This window comes from Salmo salar, chromosome 21 (genome assembly GCF_965601325.2).
Source record: "Salmo salar chromosome 21, fSalSal1, whole genome shotgun sequence".
Classification (NCBI taxonomy): domain Eukaryota; kingdom Metazoa; phylum Chordata; class Actinopteri; order Salmoniformes; family Salmonidae; genus Salmo; species Salmo salar.
In genome coordinates this window covers 11,246,970-11,270,944 of record NC_138311.1, presented here as the reverse complement: position 1 = coordinate 11,270,944, position 23,975 = coordinate 11,246,970, and the positions used below count along the sequence as shown (strand labels likewise).

At 41.9% G+C, this 23,975-nt stretch overlaps 1 protein-coding gene across 1 annotated transcript in view; it reads left to right on the top strand.

The window, feature by feature from the left end:
• Positions 1–23,416, top strand: part of LOC123729587 (inactive dipeptidyl peptidase 10-like) — a 202,867-nt gene extending 179,451 nt beyond the window's left edge. The window contains exons 16-23 of the mRNA XM_045704877.1: positions 7,867–7,988; positions 8,094–8,141; positions 17,067–17,136; positions 17,879–18,073; positions 18,204–18,258; positions 18,419–18,518; positions 19,092–19,150; positions 23,282–23,416. Coding sequence (XP_045560833.1) covers positions 7,867–7,988; positions 8,094–8,141; positions 17,067–17,136; positions 17,879–18,073; positions 18,204–18,258; positions 18,419–18,518; positions 19,092–19,150; positions 23,282–23,416 — 784 coding nt within the window. The remainder of the gene's footprint in view (positions 1–7,866; positions 7,989–8,093; positions 8,142–17,066; positions 17,137–17,878; positions 18,074–18,203; positions 18,259–18,418; positions 18,519–19,091; positions 19,151–23,281) is intronic.
• Positions 23,417–23,975: the final 559 nt, after the last annotated feature.

The window sequence follows — 23,975 nt, the reverse complement described above, 5'->3', positions numbered from 1 at the left end:
GCGGCCAAGTTTCAGCCCCCTGTAGACACAACCAGATTTTTGCTAAAATATCTTGGTACTGGGTAAAGTTCATGATGCCGCATTGAGTTCTTTTCTGCTCAGGCATTCTCATTTCGACACCAAACCCACCACTGGTGTGCGTGGCCAAAGAGCTATATTTTCATGTTATCTGACCAAAGCACCAGTTACAATCCAAGTGCCAATGTCGTTTAGCAAACTCCAGCGGTTTACATTTGTTGGATGACATGAAAATAGAGCTCTTTGGCCACGCACACCAGTGGTGGGTTTGGCGTCTAAATGAAAATGCATACGCAGAACAGAAACCCATACCTAATGTGAAATATGATGGTGGATCTTTGATGTTATGGGGCTATTTTGCTTCACTGGTACTGGGGCCCTTGTTAATGTCAACGGCATCATGAACTTTAGCCAAAAACCTGTTTGCCTCTGCCAGGAGGCTGAAACTTAGCCGCAGGTGGATCTTCCAACAAGACTGTAACCCCAAGCACACATCAAAATCCACAAATAAATTGTTAATTGGCTGCAAAATCAACATTTTGCAATGGCCATCTCAGTCTCCGGACTTGAAACCCATTAAAAACCTGTGTTATGAATTGAAGAGGGCACAGACCAAGGCCATCGAGGAAGGATTCTGCATGGAGGAATGGTTTAAGATCGCTCCCAGGTTCAGTGTCATTATCCTTGCGAGGTGAGGTATTGAAAGGTATTGCAAAGAGGGGTGTCAACAATTTTTGAGAAAAAACATTATTACTTCCTAAACACAGTCTCTTTCTCTGAGCAATTGTATTAGTATAAAATAATATAATATGTGCATTCAATAAAACTCAGTATTTGAATTATTTATTGTATACAGTAATTTTTTTCTCATCTTTATCAAGGTTGTTAATAATTTTGGACCCCACTGTATTACAGCATTGTCCAGCAGTAGAGCCCCATAGCAAACCCTGAACAGGGCCACCGCTAGGAGACTGGGCATAAGCGACATACCATACGTTGTAACGATCGTCGTCGGGTGATGAGGAAGCGGACCAAAGCGCAGCTGGGAGCGAACACATGTTTATTCTTCACACTGAAATAAACACGTACACAAAACCAAGAAAATGCCGATACGTTAACTGCTCAAAACACAAAGAGGCAACACCCCACAAACAGCGTGGGGGAAAAAAGGAACTTAAATGTGATCCCAATCAGAGACAACTAGCGACAGCTGTCTCTGATTGGGAATCGACAGAACCCAACATAGAAATAAACCCCATAGAGCCAACACAAGGCTATAACGCAAACATAGAAAACAAACCCAGGAAAAATACCCAACATGACACACCCTGACCCAAAATACCCGAGTTCACCTGGTCAGGGCGTGACATATGTCCTCCCTAAGCAATACAACACAGAGATTGTGGAAATTCTCTGTTCAGTGTTGCTGCCTGTCGAGGCAGAGATGACAGCTAGCATCCACCTGACCGGTGGGGAAGCTTGTCTCCATGCTAACGGTATACCAAAGCATATGTAAAACCAGCAGAGAGTGCAGGAAGTGAACCTGGGTCTCTGACGTGAAAGGCAAACACCCTACGCATTGAGCCAATAGGGTAAACCCTAAACTTGCTCTAGTGACAATTAAATTATACCATCTGTTAATGCATTTTCGTAGAATGAAAAATGCGTTGAAGGGGTCCTGGAAATCCAGAAAAGTCTGAGTATCCGGCTTGTCGCAATAGGATTCCTACTGCCACGGGGCGCCCGAACAAGGATGGGAAATCCTCCATTTGTAGTTGCAAACGGAGCCGCCAGGGCTGTGCACAGGTAGTGTAACGCAAAGGAGCACTATCCTGGCCATAGATCTTAAAGAGGAAGATGCTTGTCGCTTTTAACAGTCTGGGAATCAATCTGGACAGGTGAAAAGAGCAGGCACAGCCCTGGAGGTTGTAAACAGCCAGTGCTAGCGTGTCATGCGCACCCCAGGTTGCAACAATGCAGCAGAGGGGGCAGAGAGTGTGTCCCAGTAATGGAGAAGCCTCCTAATGAGTCCAAGGCATATGAGTAGAGTTATTTTTATTGAAAACCTAGCTCAGTCTTCTTGGACTGTCCCCCAACCCTGTGGCAAAGAATGTCTCCTTTTCTCTAACTGGCGCTGTGTAAGTGTTAAGGGTAGAGTAAGAATGGAGCATCGAGATGGAGTTATTGTTAACGTCTCGGAAAAAGAGACAAAGGCGTAGTGGCAGGCACACAGGCCAACACTACACTGTTCCACTTCCTCAGAGAGAGGGTTCTCCATCAATTGAGCTGAGTTGCCGTAGGCTTGCCCCCCCGCTAAAAAAAAGCGTCTGTGCTGAGGGAGTTTTGTAGTGAGTCAAGATAGCATGCTCCCTTGGAAACCAAACACACAACCTGGGGGTGAACTGCCCTCAAGCAGCAGGAATCCACTTAAGAAAAGGGAGAGTGTTAGCAGGTTTTCTTGCCTCGCTCACCTTGGGTGATGGCACCCCTGGTAGCGTAACAAGGAGATGCTATTTGGATGAAAACAGTTCAAAGTAGGCTGAACCAAGTTTGGTAAAATACTGTAGCTGGTGCACGATCAAATATTGCATATTTCAAACTTAGTACTTAAATCACAAGAAAACACACTGTAGAATGAGTAGATCACTACATCAATAATATATATCATAACTCAGAACAGTAAAGAAAATTAACTAGACATTTAACAAGCATTTCCCTTTTCAAAAACATTACAGGCTACGTAGACAGGCTCCTGGATTTCCTCTTCCAGGACATTACCCTTGATCCAGTGGGGGAAGCTGTGAGAGCTGTCCATTCTAGGACCCCTGTCTGCCCAGTGTGAGAGGCCTGAGCTGGATTTTTCTCCCGCTTCAATCTTAGGGCTGACTGAAGTCTGCTTGAAGCGGGGTACATTTCCTAAAGCCTAAGTAATTAACATTTATGTGATATGATATCACATTTTGTTACTTTTGTATAATTTTTTTCAAGCATTCGGACGAGAGATGAGTGTTAGAAATTGTATGAATCAACGGGACCTGGGTGGCCGGGTGACTATATTAGGCTTATGGCTGTAAATATACTGCTCAAAAAAATAAAGGGAAATCTTAAACAACACATCCTAGATCTGAATGAAAGAAATAATCTTATGAAATACTTTTTTCTTTACATAGTTTAATGTGCTGACAACAAAATCACACAAAAATAATCAATGGAAAACCAATTTATCAACCCATGGAGGTCTGGATTTGGAGTCACACTCAAAATTAAAGTGGAAAACCACACTACAGGTTGATCCAACTTTGATGTAATGTCCTTAAAACAAGTCAAAATGAGGCTCAGTAGGGTGTGTGGCCTCCACGTGCCTGTATGACCTCCCCACAACGCCTGGGCATGCTCGTGATGAGGTGGCGGATGGTCTCCTGAGGGATCTCCTCCCAGACCTGGACTAAAGCATCCGCCAACTCCTGGACAGTCTGTGGTGCAACGTGGCGTTGGTGGATGGAGCGAGACATGATGTCCCAGATGTGCTCAATTGGATTCAGGTCTGGGGAATGGGCAGGCCAGTCCATAGCATCAATACCTTCCTCTTGCAGGAACTGCTGACACACTCCAGCCACATGAGGTCTAGCATTGTCTTGCATTAGGAGGAACCCAGGGCCAACCGCACCAGCATATGGTCTCACAAGGGGTCTGAGGATCTCATCTCGGTACCTAATGGCAGTCAGGCTACCTCTGGCGAGCACATGGAGGGCTGTGCGGCCCCCCAAAGAAATGCCACCCTACACCATGACTGACCCACCGCCAAACCGGTCATGCTGGAGGATGTTGCAGGCAGCAGAACGTTCTTCACGGCGTCTCCAGACTCTGTCACGTCTCTCACATGTGCTCAGTGTGAACCTGCTTTCATCTGTGAAGAGCACAGGGCGCCAGTGGCGAATTTGCCAATCTTGGTGTTCTCTGGCAAATGCCAAACGTCCTGCATGGTGTTGGGCTGTAAGCACAACCCCCACCTGTGGACGTCGGGCCCTCATACCACCCTCATGGAGTCTGTTTCTGACCGTTTGAGCAGACACATGCACATTTGTGGCCTGCTGGAGGTCATTTTGCAGGGCTCTGACAGTGCTCCTCCTGCTCCTCCTTGCACAAAGGCGGAGGTAGTGGTCCTGCTGCTGGGTTGTTGCCCTCCTACGGCCTCCTCCACGTCTCCTGATGTACTGGCCTGTCTCCTGGTAGCGCCTCCATGCTCTGGACACTACGCTGACAGACACAGTAAACCTTCTTGCCACAGCTCGTATTGATTTGCCATCCTGGATGAGCTGCACTACCTGAGCCACTTGTGTGGGTTGTAGACTCCGTCTCATGCTACCACTAGAGTGAAAGCACTGCCAGCATTCAAAAGTGACCAAAACATCAGCCAGAAAGCATAGGAACTGAGAAGTGGTCTGTGGTCCCCACCTGCAGAAGCACTCCTTTATTGGGGGTGTCTTGCTAATTGCCTATTATTTCCACCTGTTGTCTATTCCATTTGCACAACAGCATGTGAAATTTATTGTCAATCAGTGTTGCTTCCTAAGTGGACAGTTTGATTTCACAGAAGTGTGATTGACTTGGAGTTACATTGTGTTGTTTAAGTGTTCCCTTTATTTCTTTGAGCAGTGTATATATTTTTTGGGGTCAAATGATGTTTCGCCATTATTTGTCACCTTATTTCTCATGAGTGTTCATGTTCATCAATATTTCGGCTATGCTGGCCTATTTGTATTTGTATTTTTTTAATTAATTAATTCTGAACAAAATAAATACAATTCTGAACATATTGTAATGTGTGTCACATGTGTTGTAGACCAAGACGCAGCGGGAGAATATATACTCATCTTTTTATTGGTGAAGAAGGAAAACACAAATACATATACAGAAAAACAAACGAACTGGACAGTCTTGTCAGGCACACAGCTAAACAAACACAATCTCCCACAAAAAACCCATGAAAACAAACTGCTAATTATAGGACCCTCAATCAGAGGCAACAATAACCAGCTGCCTCCAATTGAAGGTCCAACCCCAATTAACTAAACAAAGAACTACAATAGACTAGATAGAACATTGAAAAATACTAACATAGAACATAGACTAACAAACCCCGGACCACATTAACCAAACACCCCTCTACCTAAATACATAGCCCAAACCACATGAAACAAACACCCCCTGCCACGTCCTGACCAAACTATAATAACAAAATAACCCCTATTACTGGTCAGGACGTGACAGTATGATGCTAATGCAGAGTCACCAATAAATTGTTCAGTACACTTATAGTAAACTGTTTTCATGTACATCCCCATATGTCCAAGGTGAGTCAGGCTTGACTAATTATTGTAAAGCAGTATATCAGTGAACTGTAGTTACAAAACAATAGAAATGCAATTGTGTATTGCTGCTCTTTGTCTGATATCCAACAGTCCATAACCAGCTCTGTTGACCATGAGAGCATTTTACAGAGAAAATGGGTTGAGGCATACTAGTTAGGCTCTGAATGACATGTGGCACATAGTTTACCTTGTCATCCCCGACCTCACCTTCCCCTGACACCACGTTGTCAGGGGCGGCAGGTGTCCTAGTGGTTAGAGCGTTGGGCCAGTAACTAAAAGGTTGCTGGATTGAATCCCCAAGCTGACAAGGTAAAAATCTGTTGTTATATGCCCCTGCCTGAACAAGGCAGTTAACCCACTGAATTTGTTCTTCGCTGACTTGCCTAGTTAAATAAAGGTAAAAAAAAGTTTTTAAAAAAAATCTATAACGTGGCCCATTGTTTACCTTCTTACCTGGCAACGACCACAAGGGCATTTCAAAGAGCTGTCAGGCAAGGCAAGCTCATGAATATAAGCTCCCTCCCACTCAGCCTGTTCTTTCAGGCTTCCTGATAGTTAGAGCTGAGAGAAATTCTGAGCATTTCAATGGCGTAAAAATATCATGGGTGATGTTTAAGTCATTCAAAGGCTAATTTTAATTGGGAAATAGGATGACTGTGTGGAACCTTTAACCAAAGTGCCCAAGTGTCTGAGGCTTTATACATTTTCTGGAAAATGGAGGCAGTAAATCGCTCTGTCATTCCAGGGAGAGAGGTAGCGGTAGTGTTAGCAACACGACTCGTGGGGTGGAGATGGTTGGCCATCAAGGGTTCCACCGTGGGGGGGTTGCAAAACCCAGATACCTCCATGTCCTGCATTTCCTGGCTAAGCGAGCCCCTAGCAATAATCTTGCTGGAAGAACGGGGTCTTCACCCTCTATCTCGGCCTTGAAGTCGAGGAGACCCAAGAGATGAATCCTTGTCATCCCCTACCTCGCCTTCCCCTGACACCACATTGTCAGACAGTGAGGGGAAGGAGTTTGGGGGGTAGAATTCGAGGTAGGTTTGAGACTCCTCCTCAAACCCGCTAAAGCAGAGAGAACAGTCTATGACTTGGGTGGTTGGAGTCTTTTGGGTCTTCCTCTGACACCACCTGGTATAGAGGTCCTGGATAGCAAGGAGCCGGCCCCAGTGATGTACTGTGGCGTACGCACTACCCTCTGTAGCGCCTTGCGGTCAGATACCAAGCAGTTGCCATACCAAGTGGTGCAGCCAGCAAGATGCTTTCAATGGTGCAGCTGTATAACTTTTTGAGGATCTGAGGGCCCATGTCAAATCTTTTCAGCCTCCTGGGGGGGAACAGGCATTGCCGTGCCGTCTTCATGACTGTGTGGATGTGTTTGGACCATGATATATCCTTAGTGATGTGCACACTGAGGAAGTTGAAGATCTCCACCCGCTCCACTTCTGCCACATTGATGTGAAAGGGGGCGGGCTCGGCCCTCCATTTCCTGTAGACCGTTTACTGTAGTTCACAAGCTCCTTTGTCTTGCTGATGTTACAGAATTGCTTGTGATGCAATTTTCCATAGTGAGACATTGAAATTAGTATTTGAAAGAGAAATCAACCAGTAGAAAAAGTTGAGGTTTCAGTACCCTGTTACTATGACCTCCTGCCCAATTCAAGCACTGAGTCTGCCTCTGTTTTGGGTGAAATTGGAATTGAAACGATGAATTACTTGTATCCCAACTGCTAATATTGTAAACCCATTCACAATGATCTTGTGTCCTGCAGCAACCTGTTTTGTAACATGATTTGCTATGAAACCGTGCCAGACAGAAACACACTCTGGTAATAGATAGTGAGACAGTTGTAAAAACATAATGGCGCTGAAGCACACACGTCAAACTTGCCAGTGACTTGATAAGCTGATTTAGCTAGCATGTCTGCTAGATAATGTGCCTGCTACATACTACTAGCTAGCTTCATTTACAAACACAGATGGAGCTAAGCTAGCTAACTAGCTAGTGATTTTTGGGCCCTGATAAACAGCGTGTAGCTTGTATTTGTATTTATTTATTATTTGTATTTATTAGCTTGTGCTTTATTTATGATAGTGTGACAGCTTTCCTGCGTAGCAGCAGACTTGATAACGTTAATGTATAACTACTCGTTAAATAAAGGTTAAATAAAGAAAAGATCCAAACTATCTTGAGGAAGTGGTGGTCTAGGGGCTATGTTGCTGCTACGGTGTCTCAGGAGCGATAAACAACAGTAACTGCCAAGATACGGTAACACACCCACATCAAACCACATCGAACCACACCCTCAAGACTGAAATCTCGTTTTTCTTAATTAGCAACAGAAAAACACATGGGGAATCGATAAGTTCAGTAGCTCTTTACAAATAGAAACTGTAGAGTAGAAAATAGAACAGATATCAACTCTGGACAAATATTTGTTTAGAGGTCAATATTTTCTGTTGTTTTTTCAATCAGGGTGTCGGCAATGGATCCATCTCAACGTGAATGCCTGACCTGCTCCCTGTTCAAACCACAGTGCTCCTACTATGATGCAGCCTTCAGCCCAGACTGTCAGTATGTCCTGCTGAACTGTAGAGGTAATAAATAGTTCAATATAGTTAATCAGAGTCCATTCAATCTCAACAAATGATTATAAATACTTACATGAACAAAATGTCTTATGCTTGGTCTCCTTTCTGCAGGTCCTGGCATACCCAGAAGTACCATTCACAAACTGAATGACATGAGCAGTAAGTACAAGAACATGAACAATTCAAACAACCATGATCATGGCACTGGGTGTATGCTGCTTGCTTGCATAAGATATTAAGAACAGTGAGAAGAAAGGAAGAAAGGACATTTTTCAGCAGGTCAAGGTTTTTATAGTTTGTAGGAATACACCCGGATGCCCCTTAGTCTTTAAACTGCGTCAGTGGTTTGAAAAAATGTCACACAATACCCCATGACATACTCCACATTTTGTTGTTACAGCTTGAATCCAAAATGTATTTAATATTTAATATTCTCTCTCCTATCTACGCACAATACCCCATAATGACAAAGTAAAAACACGTTTTTAGAAATTTTTGCTAATTCATTGAAAATAAAATACAGATATCTAATTTACACCCAGGAGTCAATACTTTGTAGAAACATCTTTGGCAGCTATTACAGCTGTACAATTTTCTGGGTAAGTCTCTAAGAGCTTTCCACACCTGGATTGTGCAACATTTGCCCAATATTCTGACAAATTGGTTGTTGATCATTGCCAGACAACCATTTTCATGTCTTGCCATAGATTTGTAAGTACACTGCTCAAAAAAATAAAGGGAACACTTAAACAACACAATGTAACTCCAAGTCAATCACACTTCTGTGAAATCAAACTGTCCACTTAGGAAGCAACACTGATTGACAATAAATTTCACATGCTGTTGTGCAAATGGAATAGACAACAGGTGGAAATTATAGGCAATTAGCAAGACACCCCCAATAAAGGAGTGGTTCTGCAGGTGGGGACCACAGACCACTTCTCAGTTCCTATGCTTCCTGGCTGATGTTTTGGTCATTTTTTAATGCTGGCGGTGCTTTCACTCTAGTGGTAGCATGAGACGGAGTCTACAACCCACACAAGTGGCTCAGGTAGTGCAGCTCATCCAGGATGGCACATCAATGCGAGCTGTGGCAAGAAGGTTTTCTGTGTCTGTCAGCATAGTGTCCAGAGCATAGAGGCGCTACCATGGAGACAGGCTAGTACATCAGGAGATGTGGAGGAGGCCATAGGAGGGCAACAACCCAGCAGCAAGACCGCTACCTCCGTCTTTGTGCAAGGAGGAGCAGGAGAAGCACTGCCAGAGCCCTGCAAAATGACCTCCAGCAGGCCACAAATGTGCATGTGTCTGCTCAAACGGTCAGAAACAGACTCCATGAGGGTGGTATGAGGGCCCGACATCCACAGGTGGGGGTTGTGCTTACAGCCCAACACCGTGCAGGACGTTTGGCATTTGCCAGAGAACACCAAGATTGGCAAATTCGCCACTGGCGCCCTGTGCTCTTCACAGATGAAATCAGGTTCACACTGAGCACGTGACAGACGTGACAGAGTCTGGAGACGCCGTGGAGAACGTTCTGCTGTCTGCAACATCCTCCAGCATGACCGGTTTGGCGGTGCGTCAGTCATGGTGTGGGGTGGCATTTCTTTGGGGGGCCGCACAGCCCTCCATGTGCTCGCCAGAGGTAGCCTGACTGCCATTAGGTACCGAGATGAGATCCTCAGACCCCTTGTGAGACCATATGCTGGTGTGGTCGGCCCATGGTTCCTCATAATGCAAGACAATGCCAGACCTCATGTGGCTGGAGTGTGTCAGCAGTTCCTGCAAGAGGAAGGCATTGATGCTATGGACTGGCCCGCCCGTTCCCCAGACCTGAATCCAATTGAGCACATCTGGGACATCATGTCTCGCTCCATCCACCAACGCCACGTTGCACCACAGACTGTCCAGGAGTTGGCGGATGCTTTAGTCCAGGTCTGGGAGGAGATCCCTCAGGAGACCATCCGCCACCTCATCAGGAGCATGCCCAGGCATTGTAGGGAGGTCATACAGGCACGTGGAGGCCACACACACTACTGAGCCTCATTTTGACTTGTTTTAAGGACATTACATCAAGGTTGGATTAGCCTGTAGTGTGGTTTTCCACTTTAATTTTGAGTGTGACTCCAAATCCAGACCTCCATGGGTTGATAAATTGGATTTCCATTGATTATTTTTGTGTGATTTTGTTGTCAGCACATTCAACTATGTAAAGAAAAAAGTATTTAATAAAATTATTTCTTTCATTCAGATCTAGGATGTGCTGTTTAAGTGTTCCCTTTATTTTTTTGAGCAGTATATATATATATATATATATAAGTCAAAGCTGTAACTCGGGAACTTTCACTGTCTTCTTGGTAAGTACATTTAGTGTAGCTTTGGCCTTGTGTTTTAGGTTATTGTCCTGCTGAAAGGTGAGTTCATCTCCCAGTGTGGAAAGCAGACTGAACCAGGTTGTCTAGGATTTTACCTGTGCTTAGCTCCATTCAAGTTATTTTTTATCCTGAAAAACTCCCCAGTTCCGATTACAAGCATACCCATAACAGGATTCCGCCACCACTATGCTTTGCCACACTTTTTGCAGTATTACTTTTGTGCCTTGTTGCAAACAAGATTTATGTTTTGGAATATTTGTATTCTCTACAGGCTACCTTTTTTTACACTCTGTCAGTTAGGTTAGTATTGTGGAGTAACTACAATGTTGTTGATCCATCCTCATTTTTCTCCTATCATAGCCATTAAAGTCACTATTGGCCTCATGGTGAAATCCCTGAGCGGTTTCCTTCCTCTCCGGCAACTGAGTTAGGAAGGACGCCTCTATATTTGTATTGACTGGGTTTACTGATACATCATCCAAAGTGTAATTAATAACTTTACCATGCACAAAGGGATATTCAATGTCTGCTTTTTTTTTTTTTACCCATCTACCAATAGGTGCCCATTTTGCTAGTCATTGGAAAACCTCCATTGTCTTTGTGGTTGAATCTATGTTTGAAATTCACTGCTCGATTGAGGGACCTTACAGATAATTGTAAACTCCGGACTCTTCGCTGGCCATGGCAGAACACTGACATTCCTGTCTTGCAAGAGATCACGCACAGAATGAGCAGTATGGCTGGTGGCATTGTTATGCTGGAGGGTCATGTCAGGACGAGGCTGCAGGAAGGGTATCACATGAGGGAGGAGGATGTCTTCCCCGTAACGCACAGCGTTGAGATTGCCTGCAATGACAACAAGCTCAGTCCGATGATGCTGTGACACACTGCCCCAGACCATGACAGACCCTCCACCTCCAAATTGATCCCTCTCCAGAGTACAGGCCTCGGTGGAATGGTCATTCCTTAAATGATAAACGCGAATCTGACCATCACCCCTGGTGAGACATATTCACGACTCGTCAGTGAAGAGCACTTTTTGCCAGTCCTGTCTGGTCCAGCGACAGTGGGTTTGTGCCCATAGGCGACATTGTTGCCGGTGATATCTGGTGAGGAATTGCCTTTCAACAGGCCTACAAGCCCTCAGTCCAGCCTCCCTCAGCCTATTGCGGAGGGATTCTGAAAAAGGAACGTTTCTTTTTTTGCTGAGTTTATGTGTGGGGTATGACTCAGTCATTCAAAAATCCTGATAAACACTATTATTGCACACAGAGTGAGTCCATGCAACTTATATGACTTGTTAACCACATTTTTACTCTTGAACTTTTTTAGGCTTCCCAACTACTTCTCAGACAGGGTTCAGTGTGTCAAATCAGAAGGCCTGTTGTCTGGACCTCTGGCAGTCTCTATGGGGGTGCCACAGGGTTCAATTCTCAGTCCGACTCTTTTCTCTGTATACATCAATGATGTCGCTCTTGCTGCAGGTGATTCTCTGATCCACCTCTACGCAGACGACACCATTCTGTATACTTCTGCCTCTTCTTTGGACACTGTGTTAAACCTGTTGGGGTGTAGGGGGCAGTATTTTCACGGCCGGATGAAAAACGTACCCAAATTAAAATGGTTACTACTCTGGCCCAGAAACTAGAATATGTATATTATTAGTATATTTGGATAGAAAACACTCTGAAGTTTCTAAAACTGTTTGAATGGTGTCTGTGAGTATAACAGAACTCATATGGCAGGCAAAAACCTGAGAAAAATCCAACCAGGAAGTGGAAAGTCTGAGAATTGTAGTTCTTCTTTTGATTCTCTATCAAAACTACAGTTTCTGTGGGGTCACATTGCACTTCCTAAGGCTTCCATTGGCTGTCAACAGCCTTCAGAAAGTTCTTTCAGCATTCTCCTGTCACTGGGCAGATAATAGGAGCTCAGTCAATCAGTGGACTGCCTGTGGACAAAGGGATTGGATATGCGCGGTCCCGCGAGAGCGCCGTTCCTTCTTTTTCTTCTTGAATGAATATGCTATTGTCCGGTTGGAATATTATCGCAATTTTACGTTAAAAATACCATAAAGATTGATTTTAAACAGCGTTTGACATGCTTCTAAGTACGGTAATGGAACATTTTGACTTTGTCTCTGGTACCGCGCTCGCGTATTATGCTTTTGGATAAGTGATCTGTACGCACGAACAAAACAGAGGTATTTGGACATAAATATGGATTATTTCGAACAAAAACAACATTTCTTGTGGAAGTAGCAGTCCTGGGAGTGCATTCTGACGAAGATCAGCAAAGGTAAGAGCATATTTCTAATACTAATTCTGAGTTTAGGTGACCCCGAACTTGGCGGGTGTCTGTATAGCTTGCTGTGATTGCGAGCTATGTACTCAGAATATTGAAAAATGTGCTTTCTCCGTAAAGCTGTTTTAAAATCTGACAAAGCGGTTGCATCCAGGAGTAGTCTATCTATAATTCTTTAAATAATTGTTATCTATTTTGTCAACGTTTATGATGGGTATTTTTGTAAATTGATGTGCACATTCACCGGAGTTTTGGTGGGAATACATTTTCTAGCGTCCCACGTAGCCTATAGAAGTTAACCAACCTCCAGACGAGCTTCAATGTCATACATCTCTCCTTCCATGGCCTCCAACTGCTCTTACCTTCCCTGGGCTAGGTGGGATGCCGCTCACAGATCACTGCACCTGTGCATAGCCCATCTGTAAATAGCCCATCCAACTACCTCATCCCCATACTGTTATTTATTTAATTTATTTTGCACCTTTGCACTCCAGTATCTCTACTTGCACACTCATCTTCTGCACTCATCACTCCAGTGTTTAATTGCTATATTGTAATTATTTCACCACTATGGCCAATTTATTGCCTTACCTCCCTTATCCTACCTCATTTGCACACACTGTATATATACTTTTTCTATTGTATTATTGACTGTATGTTTGTTTATTCCATGTGTAACTATGTTGTTGTTTGTGTTGCGCTGCTTTGCTTTATCTTTGCCAGGTTGCAGTTGTAAATGAGAACTTGTTCTCAACTAGCATAAAGGTGAAATAAATTAAAAATTAAAAACAAAGGGGTTGAATACTTATTGATTGAAGACATTTCAGCTTTTCATTTTTCATTAATTTAGGAAAATTTGGGAAAACATCATTCCACCTTGACATTATGGGATAAAGTGTGTAGGCCAGTGACAAAACATCTATGTTTAATTTATTTTAAATTCAGGCTGTAACACAACAAAATGTGTAAAAGTCAAGGGGTGTGAATACTTTCTGAAGACGCTGTACGTGATCCACAATGCCCCACCATTCAACTGCAAATGCTCAACACTGACAATACAATACAACAGTAAATATACACTTGGACCAATTAAAGCATTATAAATCAGTTTAAATGAACACCAGTGTATACAAGGGCCTCAAGCAGTGAAGTTTTAGGCCTGCGTCCCAAATGGCTCTATGGGCCCTGGTGAAAAATAGTGCACTAAATAAGGAATAGGCTGCCATTTGAGACATACACTAGGATACTGCAGTAGATAAATGATCAACCTCTTCCTTCTCTGCAGGCACATTGCATGAGTGATGTTGATTAATTCACTCATTAAAGTTGCATCATTATATCCTCTGTGGGCCTACAACAAATGTATATCGCTGAATCAGTTTCCTAGCAATTTGATCCTCATTAAGCTAGATGTGGAGCTTGTACAGTCTTTAAATGCATCCTAAAGCAGCTGAGTGCATTGGGTGAGTGGGAGTGTTTGGAAAATGTGTATGAACATAGATATGGTAATGTGATTAATTAAAGGATCATGTTCTATCATATGATTTGATTATGCTGCTCATTTCAGTGATATGGGTTTCAATTTCAACCATAGATGTGTTTTTAGAATATCAGAACATTATAGCACATCATATAAATGCAAATACATTAAAAACATTATATGCAATTAGGAGTTTATGCAGATATGTAAACATAGTACTTTCTCATGACAATTTTAAGAGATCGTTTTTTGATGTGTCTGGTTAATCCAATTATTTGTTTATGTATTGTTCCTTCACTGTAAATAGAGAATTACATGTTGGAGAAGAACACAGCACTAAGTGATGCGCTGATATATATAGGAATATACCTCGGAGAGACATCAGAACTCTACAAATCAACAACTTCGGTATGACATTCCCTTTATCATGATCATTCTATCATCTTGACCATCATCTTCATAATCATATTTGGGATATAGGTTAACGCAAAAGACTGAAACATAAGTCGATCTCAGATCGATTTTCTGAGGCCAAGTTAACCTCCCGTTTCATGTAAGAAGGTCATGCCCATCATTCTTTTAGGGAAAGAGGATAATTTTGTACATGTATTAAACTGTGAATTTAACCAATTCATTCCCCTTGCATATGGGGTCCGGGGAGGAGTGAGAAGCTCAGTTCTGGTGACGTTTTAAAAGGACATTCTACTCCAAAATGTATGAAACTAAAATGAAGCTGACACCATCTAAAATATGTCCACCTCCAGAAGTTTGCTCAATAACATATTGGTAAAAATTGTTAAAATTATTTTAACATATTGGACCATGCATATATCCTGTACATGGTATATATTATGATTCCCCAACTGGAATGTTCATTGTTGGGTGTAAAAACACCAGGAAATCATCTCCAAGTGATTTTAATTTAAGAAATCTGTTCCCAAGTATTTTCACACATAATAGAGAGACACGTGGTCATATACAAAAGGAAGGTTTGTATTGATTATGTTTTAGTCAAACATATGTTTGGGCTTCTTGCGTTCAATTTGCATTCTACACATTATTTGTAATTCCATTCCGGCCCTCTGGTCATTCGCTCAAGAAAGAAATCGGCTGAATTTAGTTGATGATCCCTGGTCTATATTATGTGCTATTAGCAATAATCATTATTACCTGTAGCCCAACTGATGCAGCATAGTGACTATAAAAGTTACATAGGCTGAAGCATGGGGTTTGTTCTTATGTATTTACCCAATTGGACACAATAAGTTGTGTCCAATGGGGTTTTGTTATAAATTATTATAAATATATAAATTATTATTAACTCAAAAGTATTATTTTGTTTCTATTACAAAGTATGTCATTGCTCCCTTCAGAGCTCTTTTGCGCAGCTGTTTCTAAACCAAGGTTTAAGACTCTGTAAATGTCACGGTTGTTGTCGGTGAATGAGGACCAAAACGCAGCAGGTACGTGAATGCTCATCTTGATTTTTAATTATCTTCAAAAATGAACATACAAAATAACAAAACCGAAAAACGAACAACTAACAAACAGTCTGGCAAAGCAAAGCTCAACACAGAACAATCACCCACAAATCACACATACAAACACACCCTAATATATGGGACTCTCAATCAAAGGCAGATAGACAACACCTGCCTTCAACTGAGAGTCCCAACCCCAATCAACCAAACATAGAAACACACACACTAGACTAACCATAGAATTAACTAAACATAAACCAAAACCCAGAAATACTAAATCAAACACCCTTTACACAAACACACCACCCCGAACCACATAAAACAAATACCCCCTGCCACGCCCTGACCAAACTACAAAACAATTAACCTTATATACTGGCCAGGACGTGACAGTAAAACTGAATTTGTAAAATGATGCCAGACGCACAATTGAAGTAGAGAAATAAATATGGTAGCAATGTAAAACTAGGATTCCCCTATTTCATAACAAGTTGCTCTCACAACTTTAATGCGCTTCGAGAGGAATATTTATCTCACATAGAACAAACAACAATAAGCCAACTAGGTAAATAGGTAAGCGAACAACAACATTACATGGCAAAAATAGTAGCACTGGAAAATTACATCCCTTACTCTGATCTCAAAAACGACCTCTCCAGAATCCATATGACCGAAATCAGTTGCAGTAACAGATAACTTTAACCCCTGTCTTTGGGCATCGTCATGATCATTACCATCATCCCCATCACCACTGTCATCGTAATCAAAGTTATAGTTGTTATCGTCATCATGAATCATCATCCTTATCCCTCTTGTGGTTCATCCACATGGAATAAAGGCACAGTTACAGGAAACATATGTTAGCTGTTGACATGTGCTACAGGTATGGTTTTTAGCTGTAGAGTGTGAGACATGGTCAGGGATAAACACAATTAATGGAACAGGTGCACAGCTGTGTGAGGTGATTGTGAATCAGCTCTGGAATGAGAAGCTTGCCAATCTACTGATCCAATTAAATGGGAAGGGTCACCATATGGTTTCTCCACTCCGGTCCATGTGTGCAATTAGACACAATGTGCTACATTTTGTTAAGGCTTCTGAATGGAGACTGTACCTCAATTTCTAGGCTTGCCTTTTGTCTATGTTTTTCCACCCTATTTTCCTCTTATGTCTTGATGTAATTCTGTCTGCAATGTAATCAGTTGCTAGGTCATTTGTTGAGCTACTGTATGTGATATGTAATTTGTCAAATCATGATTTCATGCAATCATACCAGGTTAACATATAAAGATTCTCTCAAGATTCTCATTGTAGAAATAAACATGATATGTTAAGATTCTGCATTTGGCAGGCTGATTGGTACTCAGCATAATCAATGTGCATTTTTATTGCCTGCATAATATGGACCGCTGAGGTGTAAGGGAATTGTGAATTTATTTTATAGCGCTCCGTCTGGAGCTGACCTTGCCAATAGATTTTGATGAGAACACTGCGCATCCACTTCTGCTGATCCTGTACGTATCCTTCCCCTTTACCAATTCTGCATCCTTATCTCGGAGTGTACTGTATGTCATTTCTTAAACCCTTATCTTTATCAATCCTTAGCTTCAGATTGAATATTGTATGAGAGCAATAGTGGAACCAAAGTTTCGGATCAGCATTTCTCCTGAGATGATTGAGGGATCAAGATAAAGATTATTGTCATTTATTATATCTCTTCAGGGATTTAGAAAATAAGTGTATTGTGCTTATCCAAATAGTGATTTCCTAAAAGCTCATATTTCTTTATCTGAGATATGGGATGAATGGTGTCTTCAAGTACTGTTGGAAATTTGGAAATCAGACATTCCGACATGGAAATAACCACTTAAAAGATGCTCCAAAGTTGGAAACTTTGCCCAGAATTTGTTAACCAAATGTATGATGTGAGATATTTCATCACTGACCTTTCACTTTTTCAAACACAGGATGATAAAATAAAGCCATTTACAACCTTAAAAATGTGAACAATGTAGCTAGTTTGACCATATTGTGAATGTTAGCAATCTAGCTAACTCATTATTAGCTAGCTTAGTTAGCTAGCTGATATGTCAGTGGTGAAGCATTCATAAACACTTGAACAGACTCATGTTGTATTTCCAACTTGACCAACTAGGAAATACGAGATTCCAAGGATCATTTGAACACGTAGAGAAGTCACTCATTTTAAAGCTTGTTGGTAAATTCAGTTTGACCAACTTTGATGGTGTTCCACAGTGACAGTGCACCTGGTGGCCATGCAGTGAGTGACCAGTTTGTTCTGGACTGGGACTCAGTTCTGGTCAGCTCAGATAACGTCATTGTGGCTCGTCTGGATGGCAGGGGGAGTAGGTTCCTGGGCCAGAGGGTTCTACATGAAGTCCATCAGCGTTTGGGAACTGTGGAGGTCCAGGACCAGATCACAGCAGTAGAGTATGTACTGGAGCATGATCTGAAAGCTATCACATGGGACTTAGTAGATACTTAGAAAACAATAGATTTGTGGGGAGTTGTTTCAATTGCATTTCAGAAATCTTTGACTTATACCCTCATATTTTATTAGGTACCTGACCAAGCTGCCATATGTAGATAAAAACAAGGTGGCAGTTTATGGAAAGGTAAAGAAGTGTAATTTATTATATTTGAAGATATATGCATTTGTGTATATATATTTTTGCTATAACCTTTCAAATCGTGTTGTCTTTAGTATTCTTACTTACATAGGTTTCTACCAACATTCGACATTGCATGTCCAATATGTTTTTCAGTTTTCCCCAGGCTTATGGGGGCTTCCTGAGCTCTCTTCTTCTCCTCTCCTCTGGCTCCATGTTCAAGTGTGGGGTTGCTGTCGCTCCCGTGACAGACTGGAGACTCTATGGTAATTTACCAGTCTAAGATAAATCCTTTCAGCGGCCATTCATTTAATACAGATTGTCAGGTCCTGCTCAATAGGGCTGAGGAGTTATACTGATGGCCATTTACTTAATACATCAGGGTCTGTCAAATACGGCAGGCAGATGTGACAATCATCCATTGACTTGGAATGTCCGGCCCCATCCACTAAGGCTGATGTATGTTGTTGACTATACCATTCATGTAAATGGTTAGGCCAGCATGCACTATTACTCTATAGATATATGGCAGGCACTGTGTCCTCCATATGGGAGGAAATAGTGTTTCCTACTACTTTAGAGCTACATTTGAATATCTTCATCACACAGTGGCATAAAGTTAATTTGATAGTACAGGGAATGCAGAGGTAATCATAAGGAAAAATATACCTGATTTCTGTCTATTCAATTACTGTAATCTTTTTCTCACTTTTCATTTCACCTGCATTTTGGATATTTCATTGACGGTATCAATCTCCATATTTCCTACCTGTCATTTTTCAAAGACTTAAGATGTTCACACATTTAAGTGTGATGTTTTGTGTTCTTTTTTTGTAAAGGTTCGGCCTTCACTGAGCGATACTTTGGATTCCCAGTCAAGGATGAGCATAAATACCAAGTATGATTGACTTTCCATGGTCTTTATGAAGAATATTGAGAGGTGGTGAAGGTGGAAGCACTTAGAAAATTCTAAATTTAATCTTGGCATAGCAACTGATTCAATAAACACCTGTTACAGTGCAATAGCCTCATATATATTGATTTTTCTCTCATGGCAAGACCCTTGTTAAAGTACAGCAATCTGTGCTTGAATGCATTTCTCTGTGAAATCTTTGAGAATACAACAGTGAACAAAAATATAAACACAACATGTAAAGTGTTGGTCCCATGTTTCATGAGCTGAAATAAATGATGCCAGAAATGTTCCATATGCACAAAATGCATTTTTCCATTTGCACAAAATTGTTTTTTACATCTCTGTTAGTGAGCATTTCTGTTTTGCCAAGATAATCCATCCACCTGACAGGTGTGACATATCAAGAAACTGATTAAACAGCATGATCATTACACATGTGCACCTTGCGCTGGGGACAATAAAAGGCCACTCTAAAATGTGCAGTTTTGTCACAAAAGCTACGGACAAGGAAAACAGTTGCATTTTATTGATGGCAATTTGAATACACAGAGATACCATGACGAGATACTGATGCCCATTGCCGTGCAATTCATCTGCCACCATCCCCTCATGTTTCAGCATGATAATGCACAGCCCCATGTTGCAAGGATCTGTACACAATTCCTGGAAGCTATACATTTTCCAGTTCTTCCATGGCCTACATACGCAAACATTTCAACCATTGAGCATGTTTGGGATGCTCTGGATCGACGTGTACGACAGCTTGCTCCAATTCCCGCAAATATCCAGCAACTTCGCACAGCCCTTGAAGAGGAGTGGACAACATTCCACAGGCCTCAATCAACAGCCTGATCAACTCTATGCGAAGGAGATGTGTTGCACTGCATGAGGCAAATGGTGGTCACACCAGATACTGACTGGTTTTCTGATCCACTTCCCTACCTTTATTTTTAAGGTATCTGTGACCAACAGATGCATATGAACTGTAACTCAGTAAAATCTTTTAAATTCTTGCATTGCATTTATTTTTGTTCAATATAGTTTTTATTTATGTTTTCATTTTCTCTCAGTTATATAACATTTGCATTGTGTCTCTAACAGCTCTCAAGACTGTTGACTAACATCACAGGCACAAGTCATCTGAGGTTTCTCATCATCCATGGAACAGCAGATGGTGAGTTCTAGTTCTTCTAGTAGCTATTCTAGACAGTGGTTGCACGCCATTGTTGGACTTCAAGGTGGAGCTCTTTGTAAGATTAATAAAAAAGATGGGAGACAATCAGTCATCTAATGAGTGTTTAATCTGTCAGACAGTTTGTAGGACAAACAATGGGCTTACTGTCGAAGTGTGTTCAGTAGAACTGATTGTTAGCCTTAAGTGGTGATTCAAAGATAGATGTTTCAGACTATTGTTTATGAAATTTGTACGGTATGAATGTCAGACACTAACAAAATCGAACTGAGCAGCACACGTTGCAATTCCATTGTTCAAAATTGCCTACAATAGTAATGTTGGATGAAATTGCCTGTCGAACAAGGACTTCAACGATTCACTTATTATTTCTCTTTCAGCCACTGTTCATTTTCAGCATTCCGCGGAGCTGGTGAAACTGCTGTCAATATCAAATGTTAACTACACTCTGCAGGTGACCAGTTATGTTCTCCGTTCCTATACCAAGTGTAATTGTGTGCCCTTGATAAAGGAGGCCTTAGTGATACATTTATAATTCAAGCTGGCCTCCTCCCTCGGTGTTGAATCATTTATTATTTCGAGTTTGAAAATGATTACCTGCTGCGTTGTGCCAAACCTGACTCGAGGAAAGTCTGTCTGATACATAAAAAAGGCCTACATTTAAAAGTAACTGGGAGAGGGTGAATTCAAGAAAGTAATAGTGGAGTGATAATGGGAAGAGGTCAAATAGAAGTATTTTCATCTAAGTCGTAATAATATGAGCTGTAAAGCTAGGGTGTTAGGGGACAACAATAAACGTTGGTTCTGGTGTTATACTTTGTGTTCATGAGAAGCTTCTCATGAACACAACACTTTATTTCATGAGGGTAGGACTTACCATTGCTGAGGTATCGTATTGTCGAGTTATCAGAAAAGGTCAACAGGGTCGCGGACAGATCAATGTTAATCCCTAGTCAATTCAACACGTTTTGTCCAATATCTCAAGTTAGGGAGGTCATATTGTTTTGACATTTTCAGGGTTGATGTAGAACACAGAAACTATTCAAATAAAATACAAAATTGTTACATTAAAATTCTATATTATGAAAATTGGGTACTTAATATGCAAATCAGGCAGTAATTAGGAATACATAATTACAGTAATTTATGCCCAATAATAAAAGGTAGGGGGGTCATATTATAACAAATCTTCATGCTTTATGCAAAACTAAGAGTTTGGAACAATTTGAAACAATTTCTGAAATTAGAATACACCTTTATGAAAATGTGATACTTAATACACACACTCACATACCTCCCCACCAACACACACAGCCTATCACAGACACACTTCTCAGTACCCCCACCACATCACACATAGCTAACACAGACACACACAGCCTAACACAGACACCCTTCTCAGTACCCCCACCACATCCCACATAGCTAACACAGACACACCCAGCCTAACACAGACACACACGACCTAACACAAACACACACAGTCTAACACAGACACTCTTCTCAGTACCCCCACCACATCACACATAGCTAACACAGACACACCCAGCCTAACAGACACACTTCTCAGTACCCCCACCACATCACACACAGCCTAACACACACACCCAGCCTAACACATACACCCAGCCTAACACCGACACACCCAGCCTAGCACAGACACACCAAGCCTAACACAGACACACACAACCTATCACAGACACACTTCTCAGTACCCCCACCACATCACACATAGCTAACACATACACCCAGCCTAACACCGACACACCCAGCCTAGCACAGACACACCAAGCCTAACACAGACACACACAACCTATCACAGACACACTTCTCAGTACCCCCACCACATCACACATAGCTAACACAGACACACCCAGCCTAACACAGACACACACAGCCTAACATAGATGCACACTTCTCACTAAATCTGAACTGTAACACAGAAGGCTACTAATCTAATAACATAGCTTACTTCTAAAGTAGGTTTACACTTGAGTTGGGATACATTGTAATGTTATTTTTGGTGTTGATGAGTTACTCTGGTGATGGGAGGATAAACTGCAGCAAATAATTTGCCTAGGCACAGTAGAGAAGGTGTGAGCCTCCCGCTAGCCAGCTGCACAGAAAGATAGATGGGACACATTTTCAATCACTGGTATTTACCTATGTTTTTTTTTTTAATCAATTGTAGGGTTTTAGCCACTGAATTCTATTAGTATATACTTGAAAGAATAAAAACATCAATCACAAAATTTGCAGCTGGTGCACAATACAGCCAACCCCGAGCGGGGCTGCATCTCGCCTGGCTCGTTGCCTCAGTGAACAGCATCAGGCACTCGCACACAGCTATCAAGCTAGCACTCGTCATGGAAATGGGGGTGGTGAAATGTGAATTTGGACCAATCCCTGACAACCTATACATCAAAACGTAGCTACGAAGCTCTACGTTGTAACCTGTTAGTTTTTTTTTGTCTCTGAAAACATCCGAATGACGGAAGCGAAGGAATAACGTTTTACCTAATATTTTATTCAAGAGATGTCAGATGATCGTGAAACACTCTCAGGACTTTCCCGTACTTCTTGGCAATACAATCTCACATCGATCTTACTGGTAGGTTAAGGAATACCTATAGCAAAGAGCCAATATAAACGTACCGATTTTGCAGGTTTCACAAAAAGAGCTATCCCACAGATTTGCTTTACATTTGGGCTCATATCACATAAATATCATAACTGCCACATGTTTTCAAAGGATTTATGTATTTTGATGACCACATTTTGGAAGTTTACTGCATTTTAAAATTTATATTCTCGCATCGTGTCCATTGTTTATCGCGTCACCTAACACCCTTAGTAAAGCTGCTCTGCTATAGAATTCAATATAACCATAATGAACAATTATTTATTTCTCTATTCCCTAGATTTTCCCAGATGAAGGCCACAACATTGACTCTTTGAAGAGTCGACAGTACATGCTGAACTCTGTCTTGACCTTCTTCAGGAAATGCTTCCTAGAGGAAATCCCTGAAGCTCCTCCTGTGTCTGAGGACGACTAGCATGACCATAACTCTGTTTTGTAGCAGATGTTGCTCCTGGAAAGCTGCTTGTCTGAGGAGCCACCAGTGAGAAGTGGTGAGATACGGCGAGACGATGTGGAGGAGAGAGGGGTCGGACAATGTTGCTGCGCTCTATGAAGGGTGAAGATAGACCAAGATGAGATTGAAGATGTATTTTTCCTGTAAATCTTCATCCCTAACTACAATGTTTTCAGACAAGATAGAACGACCAAAGGGGGCGGTGTTGCAATCTACTGCAGAGATAGCCTGCAGAGTTCTGTCCTGCTATCCAGGTCTGTACCCAAACAATTTGAACTTCTAGTTTTAAAAATCCACCTCTCCAAAAACAAGTCTCTCACCGTCGCCGCCTGCTATAGACCCCCCTCGGCCCCTAGCTGTGCTCTGGACACCATATGTGAACTGATTGCCCCCCATCTATCTTCAGAGCTCGTGCTACTAGGTGACCTAAACTGGGACACGCTTAACACCCCAGCCATCTTACAATCCAAGCTTGATGCCCTCAATCTCACACAAATTATTAATGAACCCACCAGGTACA